This window comes from Jaculus jaculus, chromosome 17 (genome assembly GCF_020740685.1).
Source record: "Jaculus jaculus isolate mJacJac1 chromosome 17, mJacJac1.mat.Y.cur, whole genome shotgun sequence".
Taxonomy (NCBI): Eukaryota; Metazoa; Chordata; class Mammalia; order Rodentia; family Dipodidae; genus Jaculus; species Jaculus jaculus.
In genome coordinates, this window is record NC_059118.1 from 62279983 (window position 1) to 62305369 (window position 25387).

At 46.1% G+C, this 25387-nt stretch overlaps 1 protein-coding gene across 2 annotated transcripts; it reads left to right on the forward strand.

The window, feature by feature from the left end:
* The first annotated feature begins 662 nt into the window (after positions 1-662).
* Eef1e1 (eukaryotic translation elongation factor 1 epsilon 1) lies at positions 663-22307 on the forward strand. 2 transcript variants are annotated; one of them, XM_045137051.1, is made up of 4 exons: positions 663-785; positions 5422-5622; positions 14875-14970; positions 21951-22307. In XM_045137051.1, the coding sequence occupies exons 1-4, from the start codon at positions 699-701 to the stop codon at positions 22089-22091; spliced, it is 525 nt and encodes a 174-aa protein (XP_044992986.1). In that variant the 5' UTR covers positions 663-698; the 3' UTR covers positions 22092-22307. The 2 variants fall into 2 exon arrangements, with proteins under 2 accessions (XP_044992986.1, XP_044992987.1); XM_045137052.1 differs by lacking the exon at positions 21951-22307 and adding an exon at positions 17569-17635.
* The last annotated feature ends 3080 nt before the right edge of the window (positions 22308-25387 follow it).

Consider the following 25387-nt stretch of genomic DNA (forward strand, 5'->3'; position numbering starts at 1 on the left):
TCCCAGAAGCTGCTCTTGGTTGGGTAATTTCTACCAGCAATGCGAACTTGACTGCAACACCCACTTAATTTACTGGTACTTCAATTTTTATTTAGGGGGTGGGAGGAAAACGTAGCCTTACAATGGAGGAGGATCCGTGCAGAAGTGACCAGGGATTAAGTTTAGTAGTTCATCATTGCTATGCAATTAAAATCTCCATGAGGAGCCGGGCGTGGTGGCGCACGCCTTTAATCCCAGCACTCGGGAGGCAGAGGTAGGAGGATCGCCGAGAGTTCGAGGCCACCCTGAGACTACAAAGTGAATTCCAGGTCAGCCTGAGCCAGAGTGAGACCCTACCTTGAAAAAAAAAATAAAAATCTCCATGAATTACGCTGTTGGAAACAGCGAGCAGACTGCGAACTCTTGCCTGCACCTCTCTTCGGACCGCAGACTCCTGAGTCGAATTCAATTCCCGTCCCCATTCCCAGAAAATCCAGGCACCGTCGTCTAACAAGCACCGCGCAGGTTCAGAGGCTCCAGAACTCATCACCTGTCCACGGTGCCCCACATCCCTCTAGACCACGCCCCCTCTGGACCACGCCCCCTCTCCGGGCCCGCCCCTTACGCGCCCTCTCCACGCCAGCCAATCAGCGGCGACGTCCGCACGTCCCCGTCCACCAATGGCGGAGGCCCTAGCCGTGCGCGAGCTGAGCCGCAAGATGGCGGCGGCGGCGGAGCTGCGGCTGCTGGAGAAGTGGCTGGGGCTGAGCCAGGGCAACAAGTACGGCGCTCACGGCGAGCGGCAGGTGAGGCTCCGAGGCCGGGCCGGGCCGCGCTCACCGCCCCGGCTCCCGCCGCTCCCCTGGGCGCTGCCTTCGCGGTCGGGGCCGGGGGCGCCGGGCGGCCGGGGCACGCCCTCGCCGGCCCGCGGTGCTCCCGGCCGGGCGGGTGCAGGGCCACTGCCGCCTGACAGCGCCCAGCGTGCGGCGAAGAGAGCACCCGGAACGGGGTCTCGCTGCCTCTGGAAGGCCCAGGAGAGACCTTGCTGAGGCCGGGGACGCCGGCGTCCACGGTGTGCTGTGCACGTGGCGTGAGGACCTGGGCCTGGGTTCCCCGGGGACGGAAGGACGGTGGCAGTGCCGGGCACGTAGGCCGGGAAGAAAGAGGTGGTAGAAGCAATTTGGAGGTGTTCCTTTATCCCCTTCCTACCCCTGCTCGCCCTCTTTTGTTTTTTGGGTTTTTTTTTAAGTGGCCTTTTTTCTTTTGGCATTAGCTTTTTCTTCATTTGATCCACGATAAGATTTTGTCCTGAAAGTAGCAATGCAGTGGAGTTTTACGACTAAATTAGCCTAGCCGCTGGAAAGGTTCAATGACTTGCTCCTCTGGTTGGCAGAGTAGGGTTAGGCATTGGTGTGAAAGTGGGCAGTCTTTCCAGAGTTGGTTGTCCTTTCCTGTCCCCATCCTGTTTCATCCTCCTCAGCCACGGTTACGTTGACATTTCTTAGGAAACACTGCCTTGTCCTGAACCTTGCTTTCAAGGAACTTGAAACATTCGGTATAAGGAAGTGACCAGCAATTACCATAAAGCCCTGCGGACAGTGCGCAAAGGGAAGAATGCATGAGTGAGGCCTCTCCCAGAGGAAGTCCATTCTGAGGCTTTCGAGTTCTGGAAGTGGGCAAAGTGCTTGTCTTGCAAGCATGGAGCCCTGAGTTGGGATCTCCAGCACCGTTGTAAAGAGCCAGGCCTGCCAGTCAGTGCCTGTAATCCCAACAGCTCCCCATGTCTTCCAGGCTAGCTAGTCTCTTCAAATCCATGAGCTGCAGGTTCAGCAGTGAACCCTGTCTCAAAGAGTCAGGTGGGTGGTCTGCTTCTGGCTTCCAGAGGCTTCTGTGCACAGCACACGCGCGCACTCATACACACACACACACACACACACACACACACACACACACACATTGGGTTTTGCTGAGAGGCTGGTGTTCAAGGGATTCGATTTGGGAAGATGTAGAAAAATAAATTTGAGTGACTGGAAATTGTGGCACAAGCAGTAAGTTAAACCAAACAAGGAGTTGGGGCAACTGGAAAGAGGCCCAAATATAAGGACTTTGTGGTTCAAAAGGTAGCTTTTGTCTATTAATTTAATAAAACACTCTAGTAGTGGGCCACAATTGAAACCCTCTGTTTATGTGAATGTGGAAAGGAGCAGAGATAGGGAATTTAAACCTTCCTTGGTTATACAGCCAGCAGCAGTTCATAAGCAGTGTTCTCTACAGCATCACCATAGTATTTTCACATTGAGGATGGTATGGCTAGAGGAAAATGATCCATTAACTTGTGGTATGTCGGTTATTACTAGTACTAGTAATATTGATAATATTATTAATAGGCCATTTTAGTGGTCCATGCCTATAATCCCTTCACTTGGGAGGCTGAGCTAGGAGGATTACAGTAAGTTTCAAGGCCAGCCTGGGCTTCAGAGGATGCTCTGCCTCAAATCAAAGGGATGGCTTCGAAGACCGTGGAACCCTAATTAATATTAATGTGAAAAAAAGTGTTCCATGGCTACATTTCATAAGAATTGTGGGCCTTAGATTATATAAATGAGAGAGAAGTGAGAGAAGGGACTTTCAAGCCAGTAACACTTAATTCAAACCAGACCCTGCCACTACAACACACGTGACCTTGGCTTTTTACCTGTAAATAAGGGTGAGTGTACTTTGCCTTATCTTAGGAGATGTAGTGATAGAAGAGAAGGTAACAACAGATTTCTGAGTTAGAACAGATTGTTAATAGCTTGTTTTAAACGTGATCTTCTGTTAGTTGTCTTACGTGTGTGTGCGCATGTGCACACATTCAGTAGTTGTGTTGTCTTTATTGTCCCTGAGGTACATGGAGGAAAGTAAAGTAGACACACCCCAGGCAGCCATTCATTGATTACCAGCACCTCCAGAACACCCATGACAAAAACTAAGTTGCTGCTGATTTTAGAGATGTGGTTTCATTTGCATAAAATGAAAAAAGTGAGAATTCAAGGACGGAATAATCAGATGTGAAGTGTACCTCTGGGTACTCTCTTTGCCTTTTAGGGGTAACCTTTGTGTCTATCTATAAATGTGAAATGACTCGAAGTCTGAAGACCAACCCACATCTTCTCCCTGATATGCAGGCCTTAGCTTGTAATATAAGTATATGTTTATAGGGGCACAAATATGGATAAAACTTATAAAGGTAGAACACTAACTCGAAGTGAATATAAAAAGATGAACTGGAAGAGGGAGGAGTGGACGGGCAAAAGGATGCCGTGGCATGTAAGTAGGAGGAAATGGGGAGTGAAGGAGGACCTAACTAGGAGGAGGGAAGATACAGGAGGAGGCAGTGGGGGGGGGGGAAGGGCATATGCACAGAAGGAAGACGGGGCAGGAGCAGTTGGGGGAAACAGTAGGTGGGGATCAACAAAAACAAATCATATTGAAAATGGCAAAACACGGGTTCCTGTGTGCGTCACTGCAGCGTTGACATAGATGTCTGAAAAATGCTCCCCAAGGTGTAAGTCAGCAAATGCCCAAGATACTGTTTGTGGCTGAACAAAGCAGCAGGGTCCAGTCACTGCGGCTGCCTGCTTGCTCATCCTGGATCAATCTTATTGGATGATGAGTCTCCTCAGTTTCTGTTCACTTTTCTCATGGTCCTTTATAAATTATGAAACTTGCTGTGTATAAGATTCCTAAGCTGACCCTTCATGTTGCTATAACATGAAAGTCAGATTTGTTAAATAGTCACCTTTCTAAACTAGGTGTGATTATCTATCTGTTTGAAACTTTTTATTGTTGTTTCCTGTTATAAAGTCATACTTAGACATAAATTTTCAAATTTGAAATGGAAAGTAGACTATGCAAAATATTCTTATGGGAAATTATTGTATACCAAAAGCCCAAATGTTCTGCATCTGTGGTGGTTTGAATAGAATAGATGGCCCCCAATATATTCAGTTGTTCGTTTGTAGTTTGCATTCTGCAGCCACCTGGCTGGAGGCAGTGTCACTGGGTGGATCTTTAGGTGTGGTGGTGGGTTTCCGATTTCAATCTAAAGATATGCAAAGTGTGTCTAGCTGGAGTTGCTGAAGTGTGCTGTGTTGTGTGGCTTTTTGGCTTTTGGCTTGGGCTTCTCTCTCTCTGCTTGGTCCTGTGAAGGCAGGCCAGCTTCTTCAGCCATTTATGGAACTTCCCCTGGATCTGTAGGCTTCAATAAAAATAACCCTTCCTCCATAACTGTGCCTAGTGTGGAAGTTCATCTCAGCGAACCTGAATCTGTCTGCTATAGCATCCTCACGTAATTATATAAAAGGAGGGAAAAAATTTATTTCCTTTGTTCCATGTGAGAATTCCATAATTGGTTGTAAGTGAAATTAGTGATACATGATGGAACTTAAGATCTTAAGTGCATGTTGCTTTCTCATGAAGCGCATGGGAGGGTTTTATTCCCTACAGCCCTGGGCCTTGCACTTTAGGGAACAATGATAGACACTAGAATACATGGTGAGTCTGCCTAGTAGGTTGTGTGACGGATGACAAACATGGCTTCCAGGAAGAAACTTCTGATTGCATATCTCCCCTGGTTACTCCCCAGCTGTAGTAATGGTAGAGAAAACATCAGCTTGCTGGTACACTTATCTCCCCTGGTTACTCCCCAGCTGTAGTAATGGTAGAGAAAATTTCTGCTTGCTGGGACACTTATCTCCAGTGGTTCCTCCCCTGCTGTGGTAATGGTAAAGGCATATTTTTGCTTCAAACTAGAAGGAGTCAGAGCTGCAATGCCACCACCCCAGACAGTTCATTCAAGCTTTATGAGACTTTAGGCAGTGTCTATGGCTCAAGAGTACAGTACTTCACTAGTATGTACAAGGTCCTGTCTTCCAAGAAGAAGAAGAAATATTTTACTAAGCCACCCAGGTTTTAGTTTCTAGTAGTCATGGATAATATAATTTGCCTAAGTATTATTTGGATTGTAGGAAGGATTATCTGTTTTTGTTTTGAGGCAGGGTCTGCTATGCCAGGCTGACGTGGAGCTTGTAGTCTCTTGCCTCAGCCCCCCAATTTGCTGGGGTTACAGGCATGTACCACCACATCTGGCTAAGCTTGGGCAGTATTGATTGAAATTAATACAGAATTATTAGGGTTTCCATTTTCTTATGTTGTACATTCATAGTTGTATGTTATTGTACAGCATTCAACTGATTTTTAGTGTTTTTACCGGTTGCATCATTAAGCAGCTAATATTAAATGGAAAATATAGCTACTATTTTTCTAATTTTCATTTGTATATAATGCAGTATTTTAGAGTAATTACAAGACAGAGATAGGGGAATTTAGTGATTACTTATAGTCATGCGGTCTTTGTTTTTTCTTTTTAATTTATCTGAAGAATTTATTTTTCTTTTTAAGATTCCAGTTCTACAAACAAACAGTGGTCCCAGTCTAACAGGCCTGACCACAATAGCGGCTCATCTAGTCAGGCAAGCCAACAAGGAGCACCTGCTGGGGAGCACCGCTGAAGAAAAGGCAGTCGTGCAGCAGTGGTTAGAATACAGGGTCACTCGAGTGGATGGACACTCCGCTAAAGAAGACACCCACACTCTGCTGAAGGTATCATGACTGTCTTTACAGGCTCTGGCGCATGAACTAGTGAACAGAAATCCCTCCCCTCGGGTGTTTACACCCATGACTGACTCTGCCAAAACAGGCTGTGCTTCCTTCTGCCTTCTTCCTTCAGATCGTAGCTCAGAAACACTGCCTTGGAGACTCCTCTGTCTTCCTCACAAGAGATGAAGTGGTTCCTTGTTCTCTGTGCAATCACAATGCCCTGAGTTCTTACTCCTAACATTGTTGTAGTCAGTAGCTATCATTTTGTATGATTTCTTTTATTGCTTTAAGATTTTTTTTCCCCAAAGGCATCAGAGTAATCTGTTGATATAAAAGATCAACTGGGGATGGGAAAAATGGCTTACAGGGTAAGGGACTTGTCTGTGAAACCTAAGGACCCAGGTTTGAATCCCCAATAACCATGTAAACCAGATGCAAATGGTAGTGCATGCATCTGGAGGTTGTTTACAGTGGCTAGAGACCCTAGAGCACCCATTCACAACCTCCCCTCCATCTCATAAATAAATAAAAATAAGTAATTTTTAAAAACAGATCAGCTGGATATGGCTTTGGAGGTACCAGGAGTGAGAAATGTACCAATACAATTTTTTAAAAATGTCATAAAATTGGGCTGGAGAGATGGCACAGCGGTGAAGGCACTTGCCTACAAATCTAAAAACTTGAGTTTGATTCCCAATACCCACATAAAACCAGATACACAAAGTGGTGCATAAATCTGGAGTTCATTTGCAATGGCTAGAAGTCCTGGTGTGCCCATTCTCTCCCTCTCCCTTTCTTTTCTCTCTGTGTGTCTCTTTCTCTCTCTGTGTATGTGTCTTCTATCTCTCTGCTTATAAATTAATAAGTATTTTTTTAAAAAGATGATTGGAGCCCACCCAGACAATCACATTCCATGGTCCTCATGTTACAGAATGGCTAGATGAGTTGTTCCAAAAACTTTGAGGAAATGATTTAAACTAAATCCTTGATAGATACAGTTAAGAGAATTGACAGGAATAAAACTTTATACATTGTTCCTTTGTAGATCTGATATGACCAGCCATTTTGTTCTTAATATCCACATTAATTCTTCTTAGGACCTGCCATCCTCCACCACAGTTCCTTAAGGGTGGGGGCATGTCCTGCCCCAAATAAAAGTGACATTTCAAACAAAACTAACCATCTTGAATGACAGTATACACATTGGCCATGGGGTGCATGCCTTTAATCCCAGCACTCAGGAGGCAGAGGTAGGAGGATCGCTGTGAGTTCGAGGCCACCCTGAGACTACATAGTGAATTCCAGGTCAGCCTGGGCTAGAGTGAGACCTCGAAAAACTAAAAAAAAAAAAAAAAATTTAAAAAAAGAGCACTATACACACCATGTCAAAGGATAGTAACAGAGCACCGTACACACCATGTCAAAGGACAGTAACAGTGCTGTACACACCATGTCGAAGGACAGTAACAGAGCGCTGTACACACCGTCTCAAAGCATAGTAATAGAGCGCTTCACTTTGGAGACTATGAACAGGATGTCAGTGAATTAGGCTTATAAGTCCAAAGTCACTTCATTAAAGTTGGTCTTAGAAGCACAGGGGTAACTCCTTGAATTTTCTGTCCAGGATAGTAAATATGTAACTGAGAGACTAACAGGGTGTTGCTGATGCTGAAGTGTGATGTGCAGCTCAGGGTGGCTTGGGCTTTCTTCCGGTCCTCCTGGCTCTACCACAGTTCAGTATCCATCCCTGCAGAGTCAGCCAGGTCAGTTCAAAGGCAGGTTATGATTCTGTCCTTACAGAACTCAGGGTAGATGGAGGCTATTACACAGAGAACAGGCTGCAGGGAGATTTTTTGGTCATGGGAGCATGGCAGAAAAAGTGTTGGGGTTTTTTTTGTTATTTTATTTTGCTATCATGTTATTTCAGGATTGCATTTATTTATTTAGTGTTTTAATTTCTCGAGGTAGGTTCTCACTGTAGCCCAGGCTGACCTGGAATTCACTGAGTAGTTTCAGGGCGGCCTTGAACTCATGGCTATACTCCTACCTTTGCCTTCTGATTGATAGGATTAGAGGTATATGCCAGTACACCTAGCCAAGATTGCATTTTTATTTGTTTTTGTGGTTTGAAGCAAGTATCTTACTCAAGCCCAGGCCGGCCTTGAACTCACAGCCAACTTTCTCCTTCAGCCTCATGTGCTGGGATTAAAGGTGTATACCACTATGCCTGGCTACGCTTTTAAAATCACTTTTGTTGATTTGCGCGTGTCCCCACGAGCAGGCTGCACGCACGCAGTGTGCACACTGCAGGGACTCCTGCCACCGCAGATGAGCACTAGAGCTAGACACCTGGCTGCGTGGAGAAGGGCGCTGCTTACGAGTGGACGTGAGACACCGGAGCACTGACTGCGCACCCAGCTAAAGGCACTGCTTACGAGTGGACGTGAGACACCGGAGCACTGACTGCGCACCCAGCTAAAGGCGCTGCTTACGAGTGGACGTGAGACACCGGAACACTGACTGCGCACCCAGCTAAAGGCGCTGCTTACGAGTGGACGTGAGACACCGGAACACTGACTGCGCACCCAGCTAAAGGCACTGCTTACTAGTGGACGTGAGACACCGGAACACTGACTGTGCATCCAGCTAAAGGCACTGCTTACGAGTGGACGTGAGACACCGGAACACTGACTGCGCACCCAGCTAAAGGCGCTGCTTACGAGTGGACGTGAGACACCCGAACACTGACTGTGCACCCAGCTAAAGGCGCTGCTTACGAGTGGACGTGAGACACCGGAACACTGACTGTGCATCCAGCTAAAGGCGCTGCTTACCAGTGGACGTGAGACACCCGAACACTGACTGTGCACCCAGCTAAAGGCGCTGCTTACGAGTGGACGTGAGACACCGGAACACTGACTGCGCACCCAGCTAAAGGCGCTGCTTACGAGTGGACGTGAGACACCGGAACACTGACTGTGCACCCAGCTAAAGGCGCTGCTTACGAGTGGACGTGAGACACCGGAACACTGACTGCGCACCCAGCTAAAGGCGCTGCTTGCGAGTGGACGTGAGACACCCGAACACTGACTGTGCACCCAGCTAAAGGCGCTGCTTACGAGTGGACGTGAGACACCGGAACACTGACTGTGCACCCAGCTAAAGGCACTGCTTACGAGTGGACGTGAGACACCGGAACACTGACTGTGCACCCAGCTAAAGGCGCTGCTTACGAGTGGACGTGAGACACCGGAACACTGACTGCGCACCCAGCTAAAGGCGCTGCTTACGAGTGGACGTGAGACACCGGAGCACTGACTGCGCACCCAGCTAAAGGCGCTGCTTACGAGTGGACGTGAGACACCGGAACACTGACTGTGCACCCAGCTAAAGGCGCTGCTTACGAGTGGACGTGAGACACCCGAACACTGACTGCGCACCCAGCTAAAGGCACTGCTTACGAGTGGACGTGAGACACCGGAACACTGACTGCGCACCCAGCTAAAGGCGCTGCTTACGAGTGGACGTGAGACACCGGAACACTGACTGCGCACCCAGCTAAAGGCACTGCTTACGAGTGGACGTGAGACACCGGAACACTGACTGTGCACCCAGCTAAAGGCACTGCTTACGAGTGGACGTGAGACACCGGAACACTGACTGCGCACCCAGCTAAAGGCGCTGCTTACGAGTGGACGTGAGACACCGGAACACTGACTGCGCACCCAGCTAAAGGCGCTGCTTACGAGTGGACGTGAGACACCGGAACACTGACTGTGCATCCAGCTAAAGGCGCTGCTTACCAGTGGACGTGAGACACCCGAACACTGACTGTGCACCCAGCTAAAGGCGCTGCTTACGAGTGGACGTGAGACACCGGAACACTGACTGCGCACCCAGCTAAAGGCACTGCTTACGAGTGGACGTGAGACACCGGAACACTGACTGTGCATCCAGCTAAAGGCGCTGCTTACGAGAGGACGTGAGACACCGGAACACTGACTGTGCATCCAGCTAAAGGCACTGCTTACGAGTGGACGTGAGACACCGGAACACTGACTGCGCACCCAGCTAAAGGCGCTGCTTGCGAGTGGACGTGAGACACCCGAACACTGACTGTGCACCCAGCTAAAGGCGCTGCTTACGAGTGGACGTGAGACACCGGAACACTGACTGTGCACCCAGCTAAAGGCACTGCTTACGAGTGGACGTGAGACACCGGAACACTGACTGTGCACCCAGCTAAAGGCGCTGCTTACGAGTGGACGTGAGACACCGGAACACTGACTGTGCACCAGCTAAAGGCGCTGCTTACGAGTGGACGTGAGACACCGGAACACTGACTGTGCACCCAGCTAAAGGCGCTGCTTACGAGTGGACGTGAGACACCGGAACACTGACTGCGCACCCAGCTAAAGGCACTGCTTACGAGTGGACGTGAGACACCGGAACACTGACTGTGCACCCAGCTAAAGGCGCTGCTTACGAGTGGACGTGAGACACCGGAACACTGACTGCGCACCCAGCTAAAGGCGCTGCTTACGAGTGGACGTGAGACACCGGAACACTGACTGCGCACCCAGCTAAAGGCGCTGCTTGCGAGTGGACGTGAGACACCGGAACACTGACTGCGCACCCAGCTAAAGGCGCTGCTTACGAGTGGACGTGAGACACCGGAGCACTGACTGCGCACCCAGCTAAAGGCGCTGCTTACGAGTGGACGTGAGACACCGGAACACTGACTGCGCACCCAGCTAAAGGCGCTGCTTACGAGTGGACGTGAGACACCCGAACACTGACTGCGCACCCAGCTAAAGGCGCTGCTTACGAGTGGACGTGAGACACCGGAACACTGACTGCGCACCCAGCTAAAGGCGCTGCTTACGAGTGGACGTGAGACACCGGAGCACTGACTGCGCACCCAGCTAAAGGCGCTGCTTGCGAGTGGACGTGAGACACCGGAACACTGACTGTGCATCCAGCTAAAGGCGCTGCTTACGAGTGGACGTGAGACACCGGAACACTGACTGCGCACCCAGCTTGCGTGGGTAGCTGGGGACTTGAACCCAGGCCAGTAGATGTTGTAAGAGAGCACCTTGAACCACTGAGCCCTCTTCCCAACCATAAAGGCTTCATTTTCATTTTAAAGGCATTCAATATTTATTACAAAAATACAGAAAATCCTAATAAGCAAATGAATAGCTAGCCTCCAGTGAAGAGAGAACTGTTAATAATGCTTACGGTGCTGTGAGGTATTAGACCCCTTTTGTGTTCTTTCTGCTTTTTGCATGTATGTGTACTTGTTTTAAACGTGAGTGCAGTGGACACAATCACCTGTTGCTTTTTGTTCACTGACAATATGTTGTGACCGTCACTTCCTGTCAGTAGATACTCACTGGGCTCTCCTTTTGACAACCTGTTTTCCATCACACAGCTATAGTACAATGTGTTTGGAGGTAATGACTAAACATTTGAATGTTTTCTTAGACCAAAGTATGACCAGGGAAATTGCTAAGCCACAAGCCTTACCTTCTGTATGTCCTCCAGAAAAGTGCGTTATCACAGCACCCCGCACACGAGCGTGTCCTCTCCCACCAGCTAGAGGTGCGCTGCTATCACAGTACATTGCACACGAGTGTGTCCTCTCCCACCAGCTAGAGGTGCGCTGCTATCACAGTACATTGCACACGAGCGTGTCCTCTCCCACCAGCTAGAGGTGCGCTGCTATCACAGTACATTGCACACGAGCGTGCCCTCTCCCACCAGCTAGAGGTGCGCTGCTATCACAGTACATTGCACACGAGCGTGTCCTCTCCCACCAGCTAGAGGTGCGCTGCTATCACAGTACATCGCACACGAGCGTGCCCTCTCCCACCAGCTAGAGGTGCGCTGCTATCACAGTACATCGCACACGAGCGTGCCCTCTCCCACCAGCTAGAGGTGCGCTGCTATCACAGTACATCGCACACGAGCGTGCCCTCTCCCACCAGCTAGAGGTGCGCTGGTATCACAGTACATCGCACACGAGCGTGTCCTCTCCCACCAGCTAGAGGTGCGCTGCTATCACAGTACATCGCACACGAGCGTGTCCTCTCCCACCAGCTAGAGGTGCGCTGCTATCACAGTACATCGCACACGAGCGTGTCCTCTCCCACCAGCTAGAGGTGCGCTGCTATCACAGTACATCGCACACGAGCGTGTCCTCTCCCACCAGCTAGAGGTGCGCTGCTATCACAGTACATTGCACACGAGCGTGTCCTCTCCCACCAGCTAGAGGTGCGCTGCTATCACAGTACATTGCACACGAGCGTGTCCTCTCCCACCAGCTAGAGGTGCGCTGCTATCACAGTACATTGCACACGAGCGTGTCCTCTCCCACCAGCTAGAGGTGCGCTGCTATCACAGTACATTGCACACGAGCGTGTCCTCTCCCACCAGCTAGAGGTGCGCTGCTATCACAGTACATTGCACACGAGCGTGTCCTCTCCCACCAGCTAGAGGTGCGCTGCTATCACAGTACATTGCACACGAGCGTGTCCTCTCCCACCAGCTAGAGGTGCGCTGCTATCACAGTACATTGCACACGAGCGTGCCCTCTCCCACCAGCTAGAGGTGCGCTGCTATCACAGTACATTGCACACGAGCGTGTCCTCTCCCACCAGCTAGAGGTGCGCTGCTATCACAGTACATTGCACACGAGCGTGTCCTCTCCCACCAGCTAGAGGTGCGCTGGTATCACAGTACATTGCACACGAGCGTGCCCTCTTCACTGACCCAGCATTGGCATTATTCTGTTCTCCTTAACCACCTCTGTGTCATTACCAAACCAAGCAGACCAAAACAAACAAACAAAAAACCAGAAGCCACATTTATGTTATTTTTTCATAAATCTTACTGTGTTTTTATGCAATTTTGTTTATTTTTAAAATGTTTTATCCCTATCCTGTGCTCTTTTGTGGACTTTATATCTTTTTATTTATTTGTAAAATTTTGGCTCATAAAATACCATGAAAGGGTTTAATTTTGCCAAAGTTCCATTTTAATGCTGAAACCACAATTTTAAATTTAATGCCTCATAATAATGTAATATGTAATCTTTTAAAGCTGTTGCTATACACTAACTTTGAGTCTAAATGAGAGATAAATACCTGTTTATGATTCTGCTTTCCAACTTCACCATATAGATTTTCAAAGTTGGGAAGCAAAAGAAAAATCAGGTAGAAACTTGATGGGGAAGTACTTTTAACAAGTTTTAACACAAACACCCACATTAGTGTTCATCTGTGAATGTGCTGAGGGTGTGGAATCCTTGTTTTAATACTAAAATAGGAACAAATGCAAAAAGGTAAAATTCAGTTCAGTAGTCTGTAATTCATATTCATAAAGATTATATGACTCTCTAGTCTCATTGACTCAAATTCCTATTCTGTTAAATTACTAGAGAACAGCCCAAGATATTCATACAATATTTTTATGTAAACTTTTCCTCTTAGGAAATTGATGTGTTTGTGTTGGTCTAACAGACAACAGTTCTAATTTATTTAGCCTATGGTCTTTTGAAAATTTTATTTTGTTTATTCTGTGTACATTTTCCCTTCAGAAGTAGCTACTATTTAACAAGCTCAGTACTTATATCTTTATTTGTTAATTTATTTGGCAATCACATAAAATGAAATTTTCATATATGCTTACACTAATATACTCCTACAAATTGGCAGCCATGTGTGTGAGCACATGTCAGGGAATGGGGTTTTGGATTTAATGAATGTGATGTGTAAACTGTAGTCTTAGTGCTACAAATACCATGTCTACAGGCAAATCATTAGCACTGGTCCTGTACGTTCCCCACGCAGTCAGAAAACCAAACCTCAAAAGGAACCAAAACCTATATACAAGATCAGCAAACAGGAAAGTCTTAGAAGAAAACAGGGAAAGTTTCCTGTCATTGGATTTAGATAAATTACATGAAAACAAAAAAATTTTCTGCATCAAATGACAACATTAAAAAAGCTACCATGAGCTGGGCGTGGTGGTGCATGCCTTTAATCCCAGCACTCGGGAGGCAGAGGTAGGAGGATCTCCGAGAGTTCGAGGCCACCCTGAGACTACATAGTGAATTCCAGGTCAGCCTGAGCCAGAGTGAGACCCTAACTCGAAAAACCAAAAAAAAAAAAAAAAAAAAAAAGCTACTATGGTGGCTGGAGTGATAGCTTAGCGGTTAAGCGCTTGCCTGTGAAGCCTAAGGACCCCGGTTCGAGGCTCGATTCCCCAGGACCCACGTTAGCCAGATGCACAAGGGTGCGCACGCGTCTGGAGTTCGTCTGCAGTGGCTGGAAGCCCTGACGCACCCATTCTCTCTCTCTCTCTCTCTCTTCCTCCTCCTCTCTCTGTCACTCTCAAATAAATAAAAATAAACAAAAAAATGTTTTTTTAAAACTACTAAGGAATGGGAAAGATATGCAAATTATGTATCAATCAGGGGTATTCAGAATATGTAAATATATTGTTTATGACTCAACAAAACATAACGGATTTTAATTTGGGCAAAGGGGGCTGGGACTGAGGCTCAGTTGTGCTTAGTAGCATGGGTTGAGGCTTCTGAGTTTGATCCCCAGCACCAGGAAGGAGAAGGGCAAGAGACTCAAGTAAACATTTCTCCAACAAGAGTATGAAAAGATGCTGAAATCGCTAGTGAATGGTTCACTGCAAGTCAGCGATCGTGAGAGGTCCCCACACATTCATTAGGGTGACCGCCACCAAGCAAGCAAACAAAACCACACACAAGCAAATCCCAGGCCTTGAGGAGGCTGTGGAAAAACTATAACCATTGTATGCTACTGTGGAGAGTTAAATGGCTATACAAAACAGGATGGCACGTCCTTGAGACATTAGTCATCCAGCAATCCCACATCTGGGTATATAACAGAAAAAGAAGCACATCTTGAAGCTGGGCATGGTGGCACACATCTTTTAGTCCCAACACTTGAGAGGCTGAGGTAGGATTGCCTTGAAGCTATAGAGTGAATTCCATTTCAGCCTGGGCTAGAGTGAGATCGTACCTTGTGAAAAGAAAAAGTGGGCGGGGGGGGGGCCGATCTTCAAGTGCTGGGATTACAGGCATGAGCCTCCACACTCTGCTCAAAGATTAGGCTTATTAAGTGTCAGTGCTCTGCTTTCAGATAGCCTTCCTATGATACAGTAGTTGGGTATTGTCATTGCTGCTTCCAGATTAACATTTTGTTGTTTTTTTCATAGGATCTTAATTCATACCTTGAAGACAAAGTCTACCTCGCAGGACACAACCTCACCTTGGCAGATATCCTGTTGTACTATGGACTTCATCACTTCATAGTGAGTATTTGGGTATTTCAGGCTTTTTTCTTCTATAATATTAATAATGAGTTTTTAAATTTGTTGTAAACTTAAATTTACCTCTTCAGTTGTAAAATAATAAAGTGAAAGTTATCTTTAGACAAAGTTCCTTGTACAAAATTCCTTCAACGACCATTTGCCAGGGCTGCTTCCTCGTCTCCGACCTGCCCCGTCTCGGGTCCTGCTGCCGTCCCTGCCCAGCTCCTGCCTGTGCAGCCCCGCGGGCCTCGTCTTCACCCGCCCTGCCGGCCAGCCTAATGCCAGTACCCAACGCCTGTGCAGATGTGTACCCAGGCTTTCTAAGCGTCGTAGTCCTTCATCCTCTTTTTCCTATGGACTTCTCTTGCTGTCATCCTCACCCCTTCTGCCTGACCTCGGCCATGTCTTCCTGCCTCATCAGCTCTGTCCCCTGCTGTACAGTTACTGACCTTTCCCTCTATACCCTCAGCTCTTCCAGTCCAAGTAGCCGCCGAACTTCTTATGTCCAAGTCAGCTCTGTTTAAGAGACCACACGCCTCCAGTTTGCACAGTAAAAAGCTTTCCTATCTGACTGCATCGTGGCTTCCTCTAACGGTTATTTCCAGACCTAATTTATCCCTGTTCCCAAACCCCATCCCGCTGCCTCTCCCTTTGTCTTCGGGTCACCACAGAGCCCTTCTCATTCAGTCGAGTGTCTTCCTCTTCCAGCTCACCAGCTCACACATCCTCAACCACCTGTCCTTGTGTCAGAAAGTGTTTTGTTTCTGTTTTTGTTTTTGGTTTTTATTCCAGCCTAATCTATTCCTCTGACCTCAGCCTCCCCTGAATCTCCTGCCCTTCCTGGATCTTGCCACACATTTTCTTTTGTTTCCTTTCTCACACTCTCTGTTCTGCCCTCTGTGTACTTGGTCAGTTTCTGTCTCACACGGTGCCATCCAAGCTTTCTCTGCAGGGACCGGGCGGTCCCCGTTGTGGAGCCGTTCACTGCGCTGTAGGAGTGTTGCTCCATGCGCTCGTTGCTGGGCCCGCGGTGTGGTGCAGCCACATCTACAGGAGTGACAGACTTGGGAGCTCAGGGGTCTCTTTTCAGGCCCAGACCCAGAACCCAAGCAGTTTGGCTTGCATTTGTGCTTCTTAACCTCCCTCCCCCTTCTCTAACAGTCTTCCTCAGCTCTTCATCCCAATAGCACTTCTCTTATGGAAAAAAAGACCCTATAAGTTTGTCTGTATTTTCTACATCATGCGTCCATCAGTCAGATCCTGGTGTTTGCACCTGCTAGGTGCTTCTCACACCTGTTCCTCCTTCCTGTGATCCCAGGTGACATTGACCTCGTACCAGAATTCATACTCATGTCTGTGTAGTGGTCATTAGTCTTGTCTCTGGTCCATTTTCAGGAGATCCGCTCTTATTGTTGGAGTCAGGTTCACACTGCTGGCAGAAATCACCTGACCAACAGCAGCTTGTAGGGAAAAAGGTTTATTTTGGCTTACAGACTTAAGGGGAAGCTCTATCATGGCAGGGAAGACGATGGCATGAGCAGAGGGTGGACATCACCCCCTGGCCAACATCAGGAGGACAACAGGAACAGGAAAGTGCACCAAACACTGGCAAGGGGGAGCTGGCTATAATACCCATAAGACCACCCCTAACAATACACTGCCCCAGGAGGCGTTAGTTCCCAATCTCCATCAGTTGGGAACCTAGCATTCAGAACACCTAAGTTTATGGGGGACACCTGAATCTAACCACCACACTTATGACCAGGGTTTTTTCCTTCTCAAAATACTCAGGTAGCTAGCTCCTCAGTCTCTGACTTGACAGCTGGAAGACCCTTCTGTTAACACCTGCCTCTTCTAGCCTCATGCCCATTGTTCTCTGAGCAGTAACACGTACCTGGAAGCTACAGACCACTGGCTTTTCCTCGCCAGGGTCCTTGGATTGCTCATCCCTCCTGCCTCCTACTCCCAGCCCCTTTCTTCCTCTCAGCGTCAGCTCTGATATATTGATTGAAACCTTCTCCGGCTCTGTAGCCTAATGAAGTGCTCTTTCCTGTTTCTGTTTGTCCCTCCTGGAATACTAGCTTGCTTCACTTACCCTATAACTGTCGTTTGGAAATCACTCAGTCACAAACTGTTTACGTCACAGATGATAGCAGTTCACGTTTGTAACAATCCCACCCAGCATAATCCTTGGCATGTGTTAAATATGCTAGAGATGACTTAAGTAAGGAAAGATGAGTGAAGGTTCTGGGCGAACACTGTGCCACTTTATATGGAGGGACTTGCACATCTGCAGGCTTGGTGTCTGCCAGGACCTTGGAACCAACCTCCTGCAGAAACAAGAGACTGTCGTTTGATTAGTCCCACCCCTTAAGCCATCAGTTCCTAATTTAGATGACTTTATTAAGAATTACTCCTCAAACTGGGTGTTTGCAGAGATAATGGCATGTGGCTCTCTGTACCTGGGTATGTTCCTGTGTATGAGATCTTTAGCTATATTCTTCAGTGTAGTTAAAGTAGTTTTATTTCAATATAAAAAGCAAATTTAACTTGAGCAAAAATGTAATGATCACATCAGCCTCTCTTATTCCATTCTAGGTTCAATATATTTTAGTAGCTTTTTGAATTTAGAATGGTGACGTGGCACAACTTACCTCATTTCAAAACGAAAAAAGCCTCCAAGGTAAAGAGGATTTGCTGTTACAGTGTCTAAGCATTTCTGTCCTGGTGGCAAACCTACAGTCCTTTCTTGGGGCCCTGACTTGACTTGATTGAGACTGTGCTGCTGTGTGGCATGGCCGTCTTCCCTGGGTGTGTGGGCAGTTTAAGCAGCAGCGTGTATTTAACCCTGGCACACACTTCCGCATGATTCACCTTCTAAAGTGAATCCGAGAAGGGACGTACGAAGGCTCCCAGCAGGCTGGTGAGGGGTGGCCAGGACTCGCCGTCCAGCTTCCTGCAACTCAGAGCTGTCATTAAGGAGGGTTGCTCCCATCTAATTAAAAAAATGATGTAATGAAGTATAAGTCTTGCAAACACTCTACTTGCTTACGCAGGCCATGGGCAGGGCAAGGAAAAGCAGAAGCTTTGGTGGCATTTCTTTGCCAGCAGAATGAACACATCTTAATTCCATAATACACTTATTCCCAGCCCAGCTGCAGAGTTGTTTAATCATGAGTCAGGGACCCTGCAGGGTTTCAGGCAGGTTAGAAGTGTTTCTTATAGTTCTGAGTAGCAAAAGTAGAGTTACCTTAATTTTAACTATCAGTCTCTGCCTGTATTTCCTCCTCTGAAATGTGTGTCATCTTTATCTGGGTGACTGTGCTTGTTTGTGGAAACAACATTGCTGGAATCCTATGTCAACATTCGTGTGTGTGTGTGTGTGTGTGTGTGTGTGTATTTATTTATTTATTTTGGTTTTTTGAGGTAAGGTCTCTCACACTCTGGTCCAGGCTGACCTAGAATTCACTATGTCGTCTCAGGGTGGCCTTGAACTCATGGCAATCCTCCTACCTCTGCCTCCCGAGTGCTAGGATTAAAGGCATGCGCCACCATGCCTGGCTCTATGTCAACATTCTTGATCATTGCTCTGTGTTTGTACCATGAGTCAAAGCTTGTGTCCTTCCCGTCAGGACAAGCAAAATGATCACAAGCATGAAGACCTGCCTAATGAAACCATCACCCTGCTAGGGTTGCATCGGGTTTTAAATGACATTTGTGAAATCAGGTGTAAATGTAGGAGAAGTGATTTCTGGTTTTAATTTCAGGTAGGGAAGTGCAGAGAGCAGATTGGCCACCTGCTCAAGTTCATCGGCTTCTGCTTTAGTTTACTTGTGGCTGGAGGTTGACTGTGACCCTCCCGAACTCCTCCCGCAGTGCTTTTATGTCTTTAAATCCTGTGTATCAGTGGAGTGCAGAAAGCTTCAGCGGTCCAGGAACCTTCAGACCCTAAATAACCCCTGTATTGTAACATTGTGAGGGAGTTTTGTCCGAGGTGGAGTGTGTCCTAATCTCGGTGCAGCATATGACGTGCTTGCTTAGTCACAGTGTCTGCTAATGTGGCTGCTGGTTATGCTGGTGACTCACTGCTCTCTTTTGTAGATAGTCCTTGTGCGCAGACTGTGTCTCAAGATTATTGAAACCCTTTGTAGTGCCATGTACCGCTGGCCTGGGAGATGGTTATCAGATGAAATGCATTTGTTCTGAGGTTTGGAGTACCAACCAATGGAATGTGGAGTTCTTTGAACAACAAACAGTGTAGAAACACTGGGGATGTCCCAGAGGCCAGTGTCCTTGGTGCCAGTGGAAGGCCAGCAAGCCAGCCTGACAGTGATCTGGAAGGGTCAGCTCACTTCAGTGCAAAGTCAGTGATTCCGAATAGTATCTGTTTGGCTTTGAGGTTCAAAGTAAGCACCGAGTTCCAATGTAAACAGAAAGGAGGGATTGGGGATAGAGTCAAGCTCCACTGGGGACCCACTGGTATGCAGACCAATGAAAAGAAGGAAGTAGTAACCAGAACAATAGTACTGTGTTTTCTTTTGAAAGAAAGGAAAAAGATACATTTGACAACGAGACAGTGATGATGGAAAGTCAGTGATATAGTCCAGGAAATTCTACCAAAGCTATGCTTAAAAATAGTAAGTTTGGGAAAGGGAAAACCCTCTTGCTTTGTTGGCAGTAACTTCATATGCAAAATGTTTAACAGAAAAGTAGCAGAGGTGACAAGTCAGTCATAATTTTCTTAGACTCAAAAGAGTCAAATTCCTTTGTGTAAATTGTATCCTTTCAGAAAACTTAACATATTTCTAGCAAAACAATTAAGTTTACATTCTCTAAAATAAATTAGTTGAAAATGTTGTACAATAATTGAGCATCTAGCCAAAAATTGTTAGAGTAAATTTGGAAGTGTTAGGAGGCTTAGAAGCTGTCAGAATGAATTCTGAAGACTCTGGATGTGCTTGTCGTCCTTACATGGGAGACTGCAAATGGGGAGTGCTGCAGAGTGTTTGCTTTAGCTGGTGTTGCTGTTGGTGTTTGATGTGGCCGGCTGGGCAGTGGCGAGGGCTCGTCCTGTGCAGCGGCAGATGTTCTCCAGTGTACGTTTCTCAATTCAGAGTCTTGATGCACAACTTGAGCCAAGGTCAGATCATGTCAGAGCCTCGTCTTCTGGAGATGCTGCGCTCTGCATATTTACTTTACTTGAAAAAATAATAGCCTACAAAGTGTTAAGTCGAGATTTTTTTTTTTTAAACGAAAGAGCTCTGAAACTCTTAAAAATATGTCAGACTTAATCATCACTTACTTACTGTTTTGTTCATTAATTTTTCACTGCTCGGGATAGACCCCAGTGCCAGCTACAGAGGAGTACATTCTACCACTGAGCCAAGCCCCATCCCCAAGCTTATTTAAAACCACATGAAAAAAATACGTATTTTATTTGAGAGGGAGAGGAAGGAAAGAATGAAAGAAGAAATAAAGAAGAAAGACAGAGAGAGATGGGCAGGCCAAGGGCCTCCAGCCACTTCACATGAACTCCAGGCACACGTGCCACCTTGTGCATCTGGCTTACATGGGTCTTGGGGAATCAAACCTGGGTCCTTTGGCCTTGCAGACAAGCACCTTCACTGCCAAGCCATCTCTCCAGCCCCTAAAAAACACATTTTTAAATTGCTTGGAGGGTGCAACTCTTAGTTGTAGAGCACTTACCTAGTATGCATAAGGCCCTGTTTTCCACCCCTGCCACTGCAAAAAATAAAAATAAACCTTGCATTTTTGCCAGACATCCTTGATATTGGTAAGGATTTAGGAAATAAAATCTTTAAAAACAAAAGGTTATCTCATTTACAAAATATTTTTCAAAATATTCCGGAGGGTAGACGAAGTTGGTTCTACAAATGATTTCATAATGTGTCCTGTGTAAATACAACACATAAATACTCACTGACTTTGAACCTAACGTGAGCCAGATGCACAATTCCTTTGCAGTGGGTGGAGGCCCTGGTATGCCCATTCTCTTTACCTATCTGCCTCTCTCTCTATCATTTTTAAATAAATAAACAACTAAAAATTAGCTTTTATGCTGAGAAAAACAAAGACAAATGCATACTGAATGAGTGTCAGGGAGGGAAGTGTGTGGCCCACGCAGGGGCTCATGCCCACCATTGATGCCATGCTGGCTTCCTCTTTGCCAAATGACTCTAAAATATGTCTTAGAAAGTGTAGGAATCACTAGTTTTGGAACTTGCACCAGCGGGAATGATGGGCACCTTTAGTTTTCCTTGCATCTCTCTGGTCAAACGTGGCCCTTCTTGTGCTGGTCAGTGAGTGATTGCCATCGCCTCCACTGAAGTCAGCTGAGCTGTACAGCAAACAAACTCTGCTTCCCGCATCCTCCCTTTTAGGCACTAACCTCCAAAGTGCCCTTGAGTGAGGTTCTCCCTCAAAATTGAGCAAAAAGGTAACATACATATATATATACACACACACATATATACATGCATGTTATCAGACGTCTATAGTGTGTGTGTGTGTGTGTGTGTGTGTGTGTGTGTGTGTGTGTGTTTCCTTAACACACTGTTCTCTTAAGCTTGTCCCATGCCAAAAGTCTTTTAGGTTTGCTTGAAAATATTGGAGAAAGTGCTGTATCTTGGTTTTTTGGAAAAACTCTGTTTCCACCTTCCATCTTCTTTTCTAATGAAGTGAAAAAAAAATCCTTTTGGTCTCTAAATACTACATTAATGTAAAGTATGTATTTGGAAAAGTTAGCATTTTAGAAAATAGCCTGGCTTTGAAGTGAACATAAAGGGTTAGACCAGTGTGTCACTTTCCCAAGAGCCCACAACTTTTACTCCTATCTAAATAGATTGGCTTTTGAAAACTGAATTTTTTTTGTTTTAAAATCTGTCAGATAGCTTCTCATATTGCTAGCTGTGTTGATGTAACATGAATATTATATATGTGTGTTTTTAATCTCTGTCTAGGTGGACTTGACAGTTCAAGAAAAGGAGAAATATCTTAATGTGTCTCGCTGGTTTTGTCATATTCAGCACTGCCCAGGGATCAGGCAACATCTGTCGAGTATTGTCTTCCTCAAGAACAGACTGTACGCCAACTCCCACTAGAAGTTGCCCGTTTATGTGATTTAAAAAGCTTTAATGGAAAGTGGATTTTGGACCACAGTACTAGCGTAAATATGTAGTCATTGTTTCTTGTTAAAGTTGGTAGGATTTTTAAAGTGTAAATTTAAGTGTGAATGTTTTATTTGTTCTTTAGTTGAAATTTTATAGTTTTTTTGTAAAAAATCACCTATCAAAAAATAAAGATCAAGTTATAAATTACTTTGTTCTATAGATGAAATTTATTTTAATAAAATTGGAAATCAGTGGCTTAATTTTTAAAAGTAGGTAGTCCTTTCAATGGTTGACACACCTGACTATTTATTAATCTTTTTCCTATTTTTCAAATCTATTGTTTGATATTTTCAGTAGTTTGTTTAATAAATTCCATAGTACATTATGCTAAAGATACAAAAAGGGAAGACAGATGTATTTGTTCAAAAATATTTATGTGAGCTAGTAAATGTGGTTGACAAAAAATGTTTTTGTTTGTTTCTTTCCTGTAGTCAGTACTTCCTGGGGTGAAACTCACTCCTGAACTGCCCTAAGAGACGGGATAAGATGCGTTCCTCTTGAGTTATGGACATCCTCCTGGAGGTGCTGAAGCTTGCAGTGCCTAAGGGAAGCAAGGACTTCACACTAGTGTGCAAACTGGGCCGTAAATTACCAGATTTTTCTAAACTGAAAGCCAGTGCTCTGGGAAAGGCTGCTACCACAGCCCTGTGTGAAAAACAGACATATGTATTAACAGGTCTGTACACATCATAAGTCTTACTGGGGAATAAATAATGTCGTTGAGAGGTAGAGCATCTATCCCGATAGCAAGAACAGTAGAGTCCAGCTGGTTTGGTGGTGTGGGTAGTGCACATTTAAATCCCACCCACAGGAAGATTAAGACATCACAAGTTTGAGGCCAGCCTGGTGACTGGTGACTTTGTCTCATGATAAAATAATAAAGATATAACTCATTGGTAGAGTGCTTGCCTGATGTGCACAAAGCCGTGCATTCAATCCCCAGGACCAGGAAAGATGAAAGGGAATGACAGCTATGCAGTATGACTCAAGGTTCTGGGGAAAGAACAGGTAATTATTTGGGAAGTAGCACTTTGGTTGAGTCCTATTTTTGACCATTAACTAAATGATTTTAAGCCAAGCAATGAATCATATTTTCTTTGGTTACTTTCTTTTGAAGAATATACTTTGTATGGATATGTCATGTGTTGGTACCTTCTTTTCCCACCTCCCGCCCCCAGGTCTCCAGGGGACCCTCCTCAGTGGGGTAGCTGCTATTACCCATGGAGTTGTGGGCTGTGCATTGTGGGAGAATCAGTTGGGTTATTGGGGGGAGGGAGTGCCTCTGGGCATGACATCCCAACCTGTGGCTCTTACCATCTTTCCACCCCTCTTATGCAAAATTCCCTGAGCCTTGGTGGGTGTGCTTTAAGTCTACTTCAGTGGTGAGCTCTTAGCAGTCTCTGGATTACTGCCTTGTGTGTTAGGTTTCTTCAGTGTCTGTCTTCCCTCTGGTGCTGATTGTCAGGCTCACCGTGGAAGCAGCACTCTTGCTTGTCTTTCCCACTTCCTGTATGGTTTCTCCTGGACCTTGACTGAGACGCGAGGGGTGGTCTCACTACCTTTCTACACGCACGTGCCCTCCTGAACATGGGGTCCAGGAGTTGGAGACCCAAGGGCCAGTCAATCAAAAAGGCCAAGCAAGGGGCCTTCTTCTACAGCATGTATGCAGGGTCCAGCCTCCCTCCCCCCAATATTTTCCTTATCTGGAGAGGTGGCTCAGTGGTTAAAGGTGCTTGCTTGCAAATCCTAAAGGCCTGGGTTTAATTCCCCAGTACTCATAAAGTACACATAAAGGGTTGCTTATGCCTGGGGTTTGTTTATAGTGGCCAGAGGCCTTGGCATCTCCATACCCCCCCCCACTGCCGCTTATAAATAAAGGTATTTAAATTTATATTTTTATTTATTTATTTGAACAGAGAAGAGAGCAAGAATGGGTGTACTAGGACCTCTAGCCACTTCAAACAAACTCCAGATGCATGTGTCACCCTGTGCATCTGGCTGTATGTGGGTACTAGGAAATTGAACTCAAGACATTAGGTTTTGTACCTCAATCACTGAGCCATCTCTCCAGCCCCACAGTTTTTTTTAATATGTATTTTAATTATTTACTAGAGAAGGAGGCAGATAAAATGGGTGCACCAGGACCTCTAGCCACCTTGTGCATTTGGCTTACATGTATACTAGGGAATTGAACCTGGGTCCTTTGGCTTTGCAGGCAAGCGAACCACTAAGGCATCTCTCCAGCCCATATTTTAGTTTTTTCAATGTCTTCATTGGGCTGGAGAGATGGCTCAACAGTTAGGTGCTTGCTTTCAAAATCTAATGACCTGGGTTTGATTCCATATATATATAATATGACACACAGAAAGACTCGACTTCCAAAAATTTATAAATAAAATATTAAAAACTGATAACAAACTCAGTTAGGATTAAAAGGCAATATGGGGCTGGAGAGTTGGCTTAGTCATTAAGCTCTTGCCTGTGAAGCTTTAGGGCCCCTGTTCAGGGCTCGATTCCCCAGGACCCACGTTAGCCAGATGCACAAGGGGGTGCATGTGGGTGGAGTTCGTTTGCAGTGGCTGGAGGCCCTGGCACGCCCATTCTCTGTCTCTCTCTCTCTCTCTCTCTCTCTGCCTCTTTCTCTGTCGATCTCAAATAAATAAATAAAAATTAACAAAAAAATGTTTTAAGGGCCATATTATGGAAGAGCTGAAAGCACAGCCTGTAGCTATCAGTATTTTTTCTTTGTGCCACAGTGAGGATTTAAAAATATATTTTTTAATTTTTATTTATTTATTTATTTGAGAGCGACAGACACAGAAAGAAAGACAGATAGAGGGAAAGAGAGAGAATGGGCGCGCCAGGGCTTCCAGCCTCTGCAAACGAACTCCAGACGCGTGCGCCCCCTTGTGCATCTGGCTAACGTGGGACCTGGGGAACCGAGCCTCGAACCGGGGTCCTTAGGCTTCAAAGGCAAGCGCTTAACCGCTAAGCCATCTCTCCAGCCCAGAGGACTTAATTCTTCCTGTTCTGCCCTTCATGTCACATAGCCCAGAGGTTGAGCAGGCCAGTGCATGTGTTTTCCAATACGTCAACACAGAGGCTACAGGACTGGGCCTCATTTTATAAAAGGGCCTTTAACTTGGAGACTAGGCTTGTAGTTGCCTGTTGAGAGACTACAGTGCTCATCTCCAACCGAGGGCAGGAAATATATAGAGCGTAGATAC